The 14,134-nt window shown below is 39.4% G+C and overlaps 1 protein-coding gene across 3 annotated transcripts in view; it reads right to left on the reverse strand.

The window, feature by feature from the left end:
* Positions 1-1,300: 1,300 nt before the first annotated feature.
* The window catches only part of SLC7A9 (solute carrier family 7 member 9), a 28,712-nt gene continuing 15,878 nt past the window's right edge, over positions 1,301-14,134 (reverse strand). For 2 of the 3 annotated variants that reach the window (XM_007470940.1, XM_007470941.1), the window contains exons 10-13: positions 8,494-8,590; positions 7,347-7,496; positions 3,378-3,552; positions 1,301-1,480 (exon numbers count right to left, since the gene is read on the reverse strand). In XM_007470940.1, coding sequence (XP_007471002.1) covers positions 1,416-1,480; positions 3,378-3,552; positions 7,347-7,496; positions 8,494-8,590 — 487 coding nt within the window. In that variant the 3' untranslated portion in view covers positions 1,301-1,415. The remainder of the gene's footprint in view (positions 1,481-3,377; positions 3,553-7,346; positions 7,497-8,493; positions 8,591-14,134) is intronic. The other variant, XM_007470942.1, reaches the window with a different exon arrangement.

A 14,134-nucleotide genomic window follows, 5' to 3' on the forward strand; every position in this document is an offset into this window, starting at 1 on the left:
CTGGCCGGTGTCCGATTGGCACATGAAGTGTACGGGGAGTGATTTTCCTTTTTCTTGGCTAAATAGGGCAGGCTCTGGGAAGTGTGAAGTGCTGGTGTCTTTGCTGGCAAAGGTTCTGATTCTGCAAAACTCTTTTAATGTCCTCATCCGGTGTACTTTGCTTCCACCGGGAAGGGCTTTGGGTCGGCAGCCAGGCCTCCTGAACTGCACTGGCTTTCCTTGAGATTGTTAGCCACCTGCAGTGTGTGCTCGGTAGTATTGTCTCTTTCGTAAAACAGCACACGATAATAGCAAGCAGTAGAGCTGCACAAACGTGTGTTGCCCACGTACAAATGGTGGGGTCCTGCTCTCAGAGAAGATATGATACTGATTCTCTCGTGTGGTTCACTAACAGCTAAATGAAAGTATTGGGCAGAGGAGGGTACATGTTTAAATTTCAGTTTCTTTCTTCAGACATTTACTGTTATTTGAAGTTCTGAATAACATTTTGTAAGACACGGGACACTGGCTTGTGAAATGTAAACAATTACTAATTACTTTTTTTCTTCTCTACTATTAATATGTACTGATTTCACGTTTGGGGGGAAGTTTCTGAAATGCATGGTAAAAGTACTTTCGTCTCTATGCTTCTAAAACTGCTCACATACTTAGTAAATTTTGGTGTGACTGTCTTCTGCAGTATATCAATAAAATTTCAGTGTTTTCACAGAAATGTTACTCTTTTCCATTTTTTTTAGACCGTATTTTGTCAGGAAAATCCATGAGTGCCAAATGCAAAATAGAGTTTTATACACCACACTTTCTGGTTTGACTGAAATGCCAGTGAAGGCTGTCAGGGAACCTGTGATGCTGAGCCCCTTGTGGACACAGGCTGCAAATGGTTCCGGACGGCCAGCTTTGCACTGGGGGCCTTGACGTCCAGCCTGGGACAGACCTGCTACATACATCCTAGGTGAAATATGGGTAGGTAGTAAAGCATTTGTACTTTAGTATTTTAAAAATCTATTTCAATCAAAGCAAAAGTTCCACCAATTTTATATTTTTATACACACACACACACACACACACACACACACACACACACACACACATGCACCTTTCTGATCACTGAGTTTAAAGAATTCCCTTTATTGAAGTAGGTGTGATGTGCCCCTTGTTAAAGAGTCACCGTGTGGTGGGGGCCGTTCTGACTCAGCCCTTCCCTGGCCACCAGCCTTCTGCTGGGTTACATCCTCAGCTGCTAACTTCAGCAAACACCCACCCAGAGAACTAAGGATAGCTAAAAATAACAGTATTATACACATGTGAATACATTTTTTTTCTTAAGAAAAACATCAGGAAGAAACAACCACAAATATTGCTTACAAAAATAAATTCTTCACAGCTTAGACTTGGCCACAGGAGGCTGAGCTTTGTTACTCTGGAGCCTCCTCTGGGGGGACGACTTCCATCAGCATCTGAAGGTGCATGGTGAGAGGCTCTGGAGTGAAAAAAAGTGCAGTCAGAAAACCGTAATTTAAAATTAGCTTCGCCTTGCTTATCAATGAGCAGTGATACTATTACTGCTACTTGGTGATGTCTCATATCAGAGCCTGTGCTCAGGGGACCCAGGTGGGTAGAGGTGGGCAGACCCATCCTGGGAGCTACGGTGGTTCTTTGGAGATAAGTTATTTTCCATTAAAGCATTAGGAACCTACTAAATATTTTACTGCCACCAAAAACATTTACAGGAAAAATATGAATGACTCAGTTATATGTGTATATTTAACTACCACTGGCCAAAGATTGAATGTTTGGTCTGAAGTCACTAAGTCTGCATCTTGTTTAAAATACAGGTTGTTAATTCTCTTTACCTCCTTAATTTTAACTTCTTATTGGTTTCTGTAGGGAACAGCTTGGCTAAATATTCTAAAGCTGAGAAATAAGACATATTTCAGGCCTTTAGGTTTTAAGTCATCCTAGGTAGATTCTCTGTCAGTATGATCAAATGCAAGTCCATTTTCAGAGGCATGGGAAAAAGTGGCTGTTTTTCAGGTAGTAATATACCTTTTCTTTCGTTTCTCTGGTAGTGTCCCTGCAACCCCTCTCAGCTTCGGGCTTAGATCAGCGTAAAGAGGTTGGGGGTAGGGGGAGCTATTTCAAGAAAGGGGAAAAGTCTTTGGGAAATAATAAAGCCATATTTTGGTTTTGCTGTCCCTTTGGTAACGAACGTGAAACAGATTCTGTCTCTTATAACACCGCTGTCAGGTGAGAGGTGGTACCAGTTTCACAGGTGGGGACACACAGGCAGAGGGAGTGGAGGCAGGCATCCCCGTCGCTGGCGGCTCAGTCTAAATGGAGTCTCAAGGCCAGCTTCCCCCACTTGCAGTTGGGTTTTGCTCTTTGCTACCTTGTATGTCTCCCTAAGTTGTATGCATCTAAATAAATAAAGCACACAGGGCTGGCTGCCTGAGGAATGCCTGTACTTCCTGGTGAGAGTGAGCTGAAGGAGGAGGAAGGCAGATTCTTCATCACATTTACCCAAATACTAAGTGGCTGCTGTATAGATCCAGGATTAAATTGTACACAGCCCAATTCCTGCCTCCGGGGAACTCATGTTTCGGGTGAGGGAAACTCATGTTTCGGGTGAGGGAACTCATGTTTCGGGTGAGGCTGTGGATCACTGTTGGTCTGGTGAGGGGCTCGGGAGCCTGGCAGGCTTTTGTGAATGGAGTTCCGTGCAGCTGGCTGTGCCATGTAGAATATAACACACCCTCGGGTGTGCTTCAGGGTCCTCTGGTGTCCTCTGCCATCACTGCTTTCTTTTTCAAAATGAAAATGGCTAATATAGCTAAACTTTTAAACAACTTTCCTAAAATACACAAGGAATCAGTACTGCTGAGTGAAAAGCAAGAGCCGTGGCCTTGGTGTCGGAAGGCTCAGGCCCTCGTCCCAGCTCGCGCATTTTGGGTGTCTCTGGGATGCTGCTGAGACTCCCAGATGATGTCCGGGTATCAGGCACAAGGAGGCAGTGCTTCGGGTATGGGATGCACCACAATGTGAATATGTATTGTCACTACTGACCCGTACACTTAAAAGTGGTCAAGATTTATGTTATGTGTATGTTACATTTGAAGAAAAGAAAAAAGAAACGGTGCTTCCTTTTCCTGCTTGTTACAGGAACTGATGGGAACAGAGGAAGAGGCCACAGGTGGACCCCAGAGGTGTCACACCGAGGAGAACAGGTCATGCCTCCTCCCAAAGAGGAGATGAAATTTGTTAGCTGCGCAAGACCCTGTGATAAGAAGGTCCTGGTAGAATCGGGACAGATGAGGCCACAGGATGTAGGGCCTGTCTCACTTTACTAACAGCAAAGCAGTCCCTCAGTTGATACTTACTTGAGATTTTCTGAGCCCATCCAACCTTATAGTAGACAAAAAGGAAATAAAATATAAGGCCGCTCAGCATAAATAACACACAGTAGAGATACTCCCATGCAGGTTCGCTGATGATTGGGGCCAAAACCAAAAACACGGATAAGAGAGTCACCAAGATGGGGATGAAAATGGGCACCTGTAGGCAAAACAGAGTGGTGTCATGATTTGGCCATGTGCATTCATTTCCTTTTTGAAAATTTTCATTCAAAACAAAACACTTGACAGAAAGAAGAATATAATGAACTCCATGTACCCCCTCCTCCAGTTTCAATCATTTGTAAGTAAAATTGCCAACCTTAGTTCATCTTTTTCTTTTCCCTAGACTGTAAAGAAAATGCCATCCTGTCATTTTACCTGTAAAATACGCGTTATACATCTCTAACTGATGACGACTTTGTTTTTAACATGTTCGTTCCCTCCTCTCTTTAGCTTGTCATTAATTCGTAGGAATTGGATGGTTTATCCTATACAGTGTCTTCATTCTAGCTTTGCCTGATAACTTGCTCCTCTGTCCCTCTAGTTTCCTGTAAACCAGTAGTTAGCTGTGGAGGCAAGAATACTTTGTAGCTGGAGCAGTGCACTTCCTCTTGTAACACATCATGAGGCACTTAAGGTCCCGTTGTCACACTTTTGAATCCCTAAAGTCAATCAGTGGATTCAGGGGCTGGAGAGGAATCCAGTCCCAGCAGATCTGGATTCACCCATTTCTCCAGGGCGTTTGGTAGGAAATGGCATTTAGAAACCGTAATCTGGGTGGTTGGGAGTACTCAGTGTTCTTTTACAAGGACAGAGAAAAAAATTTTTTTCAAGAAGGGAAAAAAATTCATAAATTTCTACTGATAGTTTCCGTTCAAATGTAAGATTGCACTTTTTTCCTTACTTTCTCTAGACTTAGGCCTTCTTTCCTTATGCTTCTGAAAATCTTCTCGATGGCTTTCACATAATTACTTTTTTATTTATCCTACAGTGTGCCTATAATAAACTTCAAAATAACTGTACCAGTACTACCACTGGTAAGAAGTAGGTATGAAGTTTAAGATTTTTTTGCAGTTCTTTTTAACTGCACAGTATAAGCCACAAAGGAGATGCATTCAAAGTCCTGCACTTTAATATCAGTTCTAGTGAGTATGTTCTCTGTGTGGTTATGTCATCTACTTGTTACAGAGTAAGGTTTCTTTATCTCCATTTGTTTCTAGTTTTTTAGGTTTTTGCTTTTTCCCTCTTGTATTTGATTTTTTTAATATTATAAATTTTTTCTTGATTTTGCTTTATTCTTCCATTATTTATCTTTCAGAATAAACGCACGTATATGCACAAATGTACATACACATGTTCATCTTCCACTCCTCTTACATAAAAGGGAGCAAATGCATAAAACACAGTTTTGCGTCTTGCTTTTTTCCATTAATATATTCCAGAGAGTCATAGTACTGTGTAAAATTACTCATCCATTGTTTTACTGCTGCATATACCACTCTACTTTGCGGGTGTACCAAAACGTATCCAACCAAGTCTCCCATTAATTGACATTTGGGTTGTGTTGAACCTTTTGCTATTACCAATTAATGCAACAAGTAAGCTTATGTATATTTCATATTTCTGTCGACTTCACTTAGGGATAGATTACCTCAAAACAGGATGGCTGGGTCTAAAGGTAAATGCATATGTGACATTGCTGGATATTGCCGGGTTTCCCCCTGTAGTGGCCATACCATTTGTATTCCACTAGCAGTGTTTGAGAAGGCTGTTTCCCCATAGCCTCTCCAATGGAGTGTGGCCAAACTTTGGGATTTCTGCCCATCTGATAGGCAAGAAATGGTATCTCATTAGAATTTTGGTGTGTATTCTCTCATAAGAAACAAAATTGAGTTTGCTGGGGTTCATTTGGTTCATGTTTAAGTGTCGTTGCATTTTTTTTCATTGAACTGTCGTTTTATTTTCTTGTGTCCATTTATATCTTTTGGCCATTTCAATTGTTAGTAACGCCCATCTCAATTTCAGTAACTTTAAATTAGGGAGATTTTTATCCTTTTTTGTGATATTATTGCAAATATTTCCCCCGACATTTTATGTATATGTGTTTTCAACTTCTTTTTTTGAATGCATTCATTTTTATTTTGGGGGGGGTTAGGGTTGCCCCTTTTTAAAAAATTACTCCTTGATTTTGAGTCATGGGAGAGGTTTTCTTCATTCTTGAATTACAAAGCAATTTATATTTTCTTCATGCATCAGCACCATGATATCTAAATTTTAGAATCTATATATTTTTTGAATTTCTGAATTCTATTTTTTATACAGCAGGTTCTTATTAGTTATCCATTTTATACATATTAGTGTATACATGTCAATCCCAATCTCCCAGTTCATCCCACCACCACCAGCCACCACCCCCCACCCCGACCCCGCCACTTTCCCCCCTTGGTTTGTTCTCTACATCTGTGTCTCAATTTTAGAATCTATATTTTAATATTTTTCTTATTTTTAGATTTTCCCTGGCTATTTTGGCTAGTTTGTTCTTCAATACAAACTTTATAATCAACTTGTCTAACTCCAGGAAAAAAAAATTAGATGGTGTTTTTTATTGCACTCTCATTAAACATCTAAATTAGTGATGCTGAGTTTCCCTATCCAAGAACATGATGGATTTCCATTTGTTCAAGTTACCTTTTCTGTCTTTCAGGAGAATTTTACTTTTCTACTGTGATGTCTAACCTCTTGTTAAGTTTATGGCTAGGTGTTTTTTGGTTTGGGGATGAGTTGTTCTCTTTCATTATCTTTTAATTGGATATCGTTTTTATAAATGAAGGCTATTGATTACAGTGTGTTAGTTTTATGTCATATTACTTCACTATATTTTCTTATAGTTTTTTAATTACTTTTACGAAACAAACTATAGGAAATACAAGGAGAAACAGACACACACACTAATAGGAGACTTTAAAACATCTCTCTCAGAACAAGACAGATCCAGGCACATCACTAGTAAAAGTGACTGCATATCTATAAAAACATAACAAGGTATATCCTAGAGATTCATTTCAAATTCTGAATCCCCCAAATAGCAAACAGTGCATATGGGACAGGTCTGACCACTGACAATCTTTAATACCACAAAGAAAAACCCTGATTAAAAAAATCACAAATGGGGCTTCCCTGGTGGCGCAGTGGTTGGGAATCTGCCTGCCAATGCAGGGGACACAGGTTCAAGCCCCGGTCCGGAAAGATCCCACATGCCACGGAGCAACTAAGCCCACGCGCCCCAACTACTGAGCCTGTGCTCTAGAGCCCATGAGCCACAACAGTGAGCCCATGTGCCACATTCTGAAGCTAAAGACATTATCTTTATTCTTGCTCTAGTTATTGAAGCTCTCTTCTTGCCTGCCTTTTTCTTACATCTTCACTTGTTATCATAAGAATAAATAGCACAGGGTTTTAAAAAAAAACAAAAAGCAAACCAAAAAAATCCTTTAACATAATCAAAATAAAATACATTCTTCTTCCTCGTTGGTATACGGACCCACACCAGCCACGGAGGGAGGTGGGAAGGAGCCCAAAACAGACTGCAAACACGGACCGTTAGTGGTTGCATGCATAGGAATGGGTCTGGGCCAGAATCAGAAGTCCCCATCGGTCGACAGAAAGTGTATTCATGAGGGGTCCTGGAACTATCAGAACTGGACATCTCACTTTGGTTAGAGAGACAGGTCACAGGTATTGTTGATAATTTTAATAAATTTTGAGATGGCTGACTGGATCATAATCTATAGTATGAAATGAACTGAAGAGCAAACTCCACTCTAAAGTATGATGTTCAAGAGAAGAGTCAGGTTGAAAATAGAAAGCATGCTCCTAGAAGTTAAAATAGTTACCTCTACCTAGTTCATTTCAGGAAATCAAAGCCACTTGTGACATTTGGGGAACTAAACCTACCTTGATAGGCCTTTTCAGTTCTTTCCTCGTAAACCTCATCACAACTAGTCCAAAGATCGTCAAGCCATAAAACAGCCATGCAGCAAAACTGAAGTAATTGACTAATGAGTTTATGTCGCCAGGGATGATATAAATGATCGCTATGATACCCTAGGAGAAAGAAGAAGGAATTCTTAGGTCATTAGTACATGAAAACATTAACCTTACCACTTCACAAAAGATGGAAGAAGCCGTTTTTTTCTGTGGATAAACACTTTAATGTGAAAGAAAACTCCTACGTATCCCATTATACTTGGGGTTAAACCAGACTGGTGCTATGACAGCTCCTCGAGGTGTGATGGAAAGGACTTGGAAAATTTGTAGCTCTTTTAAGCAGGGGAGAAACAAAGTGTGTATGTATATTGCACCAGCTTCCTAATTATGAATTTTCCTTCCAGAGAGTTTTCATTGGGGAAAAGGGCCCTGCACCATAAAACCCAGGCTGCCTAGGTCTGGTCTTGACTGCGTCAGCTGCACGGTCCTGGACTTGTAATTCCAAGGGCCTTGTAATTCTGGGTCCTTTTTCTCATCTTCAGAGGGAGCAGGTTGACAGAGAATAGGGGCTCCCTCTGGGGGTGGGAGGAAGAATCTGGCCCTGAGGCTGGGGTGTGGATGGTCCAGAGGTGCCCCAAACAGTTGCATACAGCCAAGGACTATCCCTCGCTGAGAAGTGCCAGTCAGAAGATGTGGAACACCTGCAATTCACAAGGGTCCCGTGACTTCTGAATTATTGGACCTAATGAGAAGCTGTTGTCATTAGCCACCTTGTAAAATGCGTTATTCTCCTTCCTCATTAGCTAGTGGGTTTTTGTACAGTTTGTTACCAGGGACTCAGAACATACAAATGTACACGTAAGAAGTGTAGAGGGTACAAGCTCAGAAGATTCAAACAGTGTCTTTCGTGGATAAATTCAGAACAAGCAGCAGAAGTTGGGTACATTATTTGAATTGTTTTGAACTTTTTTATATACCTATTTATATAACTGAGGCCTGGGGGAACCTGGGTCATTTGAAAATCACGGAGCTTAGTGATCAAGTTTACTTCATCATCCAAACTGAGGGACCCTCTGCCTTAAGGGGGTGTTTTTGTGGCAGAATTCATACTTACATAAAAGATGATGGCAGGGGCTGGAGTGAGGCGCTTGACGCTAACATAAGAGAGCACTTTAAGCATGTGGCCTTCCCGGCCTGCAACGTAAACAAGTCTGAAAGGGCAGTAATAAGGAAGTCAGTCGATGAGGGTGAAGGCTGCTGTATGATCACCGAGCAAGTGTGTCCTGAGCATCACTACCCAGGCCACGGAGAAGGGGACTGAGTTATGACCCTGGTGTCTTCAGGTAGGAGTCTAGCCTCTTGAGATGACTGCGTTTTGCAGAAGTAAGTGAGGTGATTAAATGCGTCTTAGAGGAATGCATCCTGGTGCAGTGGGGTCACCTGTGGGGGGTGGGGTGGAGTGGGAGGTTGAGGAGCCCCTTTCAAGGAGGAGGTACCTGATCTGAGTCCTGAGATTTATGCAAGAAACAAATGTAAAAACTAGTCCAGGGCCTATGGACCTCAGTGCTTGGAGCACCTGACAGAAGCCAACACAGACATGCCTTGCACTTCCTAAACCCAAAGTCTGAATTTTTAAAAAATCAGAAAATCAAGGGTGAGTCAGCAGAGATGCAAACAAATGGCTGAGCCACCCCGTCCACCCCCCAAGAACTTGTGATGATTCAGGAATCTGAGAAGCTATCTTTAAAATGGTAAAGGAAAAGGAAAGGTGAGCTAAACAGAATTCCTAAGGAAACCAAAAGTTACTTTAATTAAAAATCTAATCAACAACAGACAAATATACAAGTGAAAAAAGTAAAAGCTAGACTGAATGTGAAGCATAGAGAAGCGGAAAATGTAGACATGAAATTAAGAGAAGAAACCTAGGAAGAAAAAGCTCAAGTATATTGAATAGAGTAAGAAATTCAAAGAAGAGCAGAGAGCCTTTACACCATCAAAAAACACTGAGCCTTCAAACTGAATCCTGTTCTAGACAAAAACATACCCAGACATAAACACTAGAGTGAAAGGGAAAAAAAGTTAAGCTACTGAATTTAAAAGATATAGCTACAAAATTAGGACAATCAGAACAACAGCCATCGCGTGAGAAATGCTTTCAAAGTGACGAGGGAAAACTGATTTGACTTTCAGATTCGAATACTACGCAGCTAAACTACCATTCAAGACTACTGGCAAAATACATTTGTGGATAATAACTGTGAGACACTTACAGTTCTTCAGTCCTTGTTGGAAACTATTAAAAAATCTACAACCAAAGAGGACACTGAACTAAGAAATTGATTGAAGAAGCAACATTAAGGAAAGAGCAGTAAAGCACATTTGGTATGTCTTGGATTTTTTATTTCTGTCATGATGGACCTTTTTTGGAGGGTTGGTTGGGATTATAAACAAGGTGGAGCTGATACACTAGATGATATGAAAGGGAGAGCCCTTGCAAGAGAGGGAAGAGAACTGAGATAGGCTCTACTAGGTATTCATGTTAAATTTTAAAGGTAATTGCTAAAAGAATAGAAATATAACTTCCATCCACATCAGCAGAAGAAAAAAGAGGAATAAAGGTCATTTGATGCTTAATAAATCAGGGTAAGATTTTTTTAAGCCAAGAAAACACAAAGGAATATGTTAGAAATGAATCTAGCAGTAATCACATCCAGTGTGATCAGATTCCACTTGCCCAGCTGGAGACTCTCTGGTTGGGTTTGTTGAAAGAGACACAAGCCACAGCCCATGACACTGAGAAGCAGACAATAAAAGGGATGGGACATGTTACCAAAAGTAGCGGCCTCAAAGACAGCTGATTCAGCAATATCAGTATCAGAATTGAAGGCAAAAGAGGGAGCGTTCCTACTGAAAAAAGAGAACAGTCAGAAGATATAAAAAACAGAAGCCCTTGCAAATATACAGTAAAGGTAGAAGGTCAACCATGTACAAAGCTAGTAGGAAGGTTAAAAGACAAAAGTAGTAAAACCATCTATATCCACAATAAGCAGTTAAAGAATACACAAAATAATTAGATGTAAAACATGTCAAAAACAGTCATCGTAAGGGGAGGAATGCACAAATGCAGGGTTGTTAAATGCATTTGAAATTAAGAGATCTGCAACTTAAAACAATCATATATATATATAGTTGGCTATATATAAACTTCACATAAATAGAAACCAAAAATCGATACTAGATACACACATAAAGAAGAAAAAGGAATTAAAACATAACACTAAAGATAGTCATCTAATCACAAGAGATGAGAACAAAGGAAGGAACAAAAAAGACCTACAAAAACACCCCCCAAACGAATAACAAAATACCAATAAGAACATACATATCAATAATTGCTTTAAATGTATATGGACTAAATGCTCAAATCAAAAGACATAGAACAGCTGAATGGATACAAAAACAAGACCCATATATATGCTGCCTACAAGAGACTCACTTCAGATCTAAAGATACAGATTGAAAGTGAGCGGATGGAAGAAGGTATTCCATGCAAATGGAAATCAAAACAAAAGCTGTGTAGCAATACTTGTATCAGACAAAATAGACTTTAAAATAAAGACTGTTACAAGAGACAAGGACATTACATAACAATCAAGGGATCAATCCAAGAAGATATAACAATTGTAAATAAATGTGCACTCAACATAGGAGCACCTAGATATATAAAGCAAATATTAACATACATAAAAGGAGAAAATGACAGTAACACAATAATAGTAGGGGACTTAAACACCCCACTTACATCAATGGATGGATCATCCAGACAGAAAATCAATAAGGAAACACTGGCCTTAAATGACACATTAGACCATATGGACAATATATATAGAACATTCCATCCCAAAACAGCACAATACACATTCTTTTCAGGTGCACATGCAGTGTTCTCCAGGAGTGATCACATGCTAGGCCACAAAACAAGCCTTGGTAAATTTAAGAAAATTGAAATCATAGTGAGCATCTTTTCTGACCACAATGCTATGAGACAAATCAACTACAAGAGAAAAACTGAAAAAAACACAAACACGTGGAGGCTAAACAATATGCTACTAAACAACCAACGGATCACTAAAGAAATCAAAGAGGAAAACGAAAAATACCTGGAGACAAATGAAAATGAAAACACAATGATCCAAAATCTATGGGATGTAGCAAAAGCAGTGCTAAGAGGGAAGTTTATACTGCCTACCTCAGGAAATGAGAAGACTCTCAGACAACTTAATTTTACACCTAAAAGGACTAGAGAAAGAACAAACGAAACCCAAAGTTAGTAGAAGGAAAGAAATCATAAATATCAGAGCAGAAATAAATGAAATAGAGATTAAAAAAGAAAAATAGAAAAGATCAATGAGGGACTTCCCTGGTGGCACAGTGGTTTAAGAATCCGCCTGCCAATGCAGGGGACACGGGTTCAAGCACTGGTCCAGGAAGATCCCACATGCTGCGAAGCAACTAAGCCCGTGCACCACAACTACTGAGTCTGTACTCTAGAGCCTGAAAGACACAACTACTGAGCCCGCATGCCACAGCTACTGAAGCCCACATGCCTAGAGCCCATGCTCTGCAACAAGAGGAGCCACTGCAATGAGAAGCATGTGCACCTCAATGAAGAATAGCCCCCACTCACCGCAACTAGAGAAAGCCCATGCACAGCAACGAAGACCCAACAATGCAGCCAAAAATAAATAAATAAATAAATTTTAAAAAAGGAAAAGATCAGTGAAACTAAGAGCCATTTCTTTAAAAAGATAAACTCAATAAACCTTTAGCCAGATTCATCAAGAAAAAAAGAGGGCCCAAATCAATATCATCATAATTGAAAAAGGAAAAGTTATCAGCGACACCACAGAAATACAAAGGATCATGAGAGATTACTATGAACAAGTATATGCCAATAAAATGGACAACCAAGTACAAACTGACAAATTCCTAGAACTGTACAATCCCCCAAGACTGAATCAGGAAGAAATAGAAAATATGAACAGACCAATTACCAGTAATGAAATTGAATCAGTAATTTAGAAAAGTCCAGGACCAAGTGCCTTCACAAGTGAATTCTACCAAACATTTAGAGAAGAGCTAACACCTATCATTCTCAAACAATTCCAAAAAGTATGGAGGAATGCTTCTGAACTCATTCTATGAGGCTAGCATCACCCTGATACCAAAGCCAGACAAACATATCACAAAAAAAGAAAATTACAGGCCAATATCACTGAACATAGATGAACATAGATGCAAAAATTCTCAAAATATAAGCAAACTGAATTCAGCAACACTTTAGAAAGATCATATACCACGATCAAGTGGGATTTATCCCAGGGATGCAAGGATGGTTCAGCATCTGTAAATCAGTGTGATACATCACATTAACAAATTGAAGAATAAAAACTATATTATTATCTCAATAGATGCAGAAAAAGCTTTTGTCAAAATTCAACAACCACTTACGACAAAAACTCTCCAGAAAGTGAGTAGAGAGAAAACACACCTCAACATAATAAAGGCCATATATGATAAGCCCACAGCTAACATCATACTCAACAGTGAAAAGCTGAAAACATTTCCTCTAAGATCAGGAACAAGACAAGGATGCCCACTCTTGCCACTTTTATTCAACATGTTATTGCAAGTCCAAGCAACAGCAGTCAGACAGAAAGAAAGGAAGAGAATGAAAGAAAGGGAATCCAAATTGGAAAGGAAGAAGTAAAACAGTGACTGTCTGCAGACAACATGATACTATACATAGAAAATCCTAAATACACCACAAAATAAAAATAAATACTACTAGAGTTCATCAGTGAATTTGGTAAAGTTACAAGATACAAAGTCAATATACAGAAATCTGTTGCATTTCTATACACTAACAACAAAGTATCAGAAAGAGAAATTAAGGAAACAACAGCATTTACAATTGCGTTTTAAAAAAAGAATAACACACCTAGAAATAAACTTACCTAAGGAGGTAAAAGACCCATACTCAGAAAACTATAAGACATAGATGAAAGAAATTGAATACAACACTAACAGATGGAAAGATACACCATGTTCATGGACTGGAATAATTAATATTGTTAAAATGACCATACTACCCAAGGCAATCTACAGATTCAATGCAATCCCTATCAAAATACCAATGGCATTTTTCACAGAACTAGAACAAATAATTTTTAAATTTGTATGGAAACACAAAAGACCCCAAATAGCCAAGACGATCTTGAGAAAGAAGAACAGAGCTGGAGATACCACACGCCCTGACTTTAGACTATACTACAAAGCTACAGTTATTAAAACAGTATGATACTGGCACAAAAACAGACACACAGATCAATGGAACAGAATAGACAGCCAAGAAATAAATCCACATGCTTATGGTTAATTAATCTACAACACAGGAGGCAAGAATATGCAATGGAGAAAAGACAGTCTCTTCATAAGTGGTGCTGGGAAAACTGGACAGCTACATGTAAAAGAATGAAATTAGAACATTTTCTCATACCATATACAAAAATAGACTCAAAATGGATTAAATGCCTAAATGTAAGACCAGAAACCACAAAACTCCGAGAAGAAAACATAGGCAGAACACTCTTTGACATAAATTGTAGCAATATCTTTTTGGATCTGTCCCCTAAGGAAAAGGAAACAAAAGCAAACACAAACAAATGGGAGCTAAATTTAAAAGCTTTTGCACA

The sequence above is a fragment of the Lipotes vexillifer genome, unplaced genomic scaffold, assembly GCF_000442215.2.
Source record: "Lipotes vexillifer unplaced genomic scaffold, Lipotes_vexillifer_v1.1 scaffold182, whole genome shotgun sequence".
Taxonomy (NCBI): Eukaryota; Metazoa; Chordata; class Mammalia; order Artiodactyla; family Lipotidae; genus Lipotes; species Lipotes vexillifer.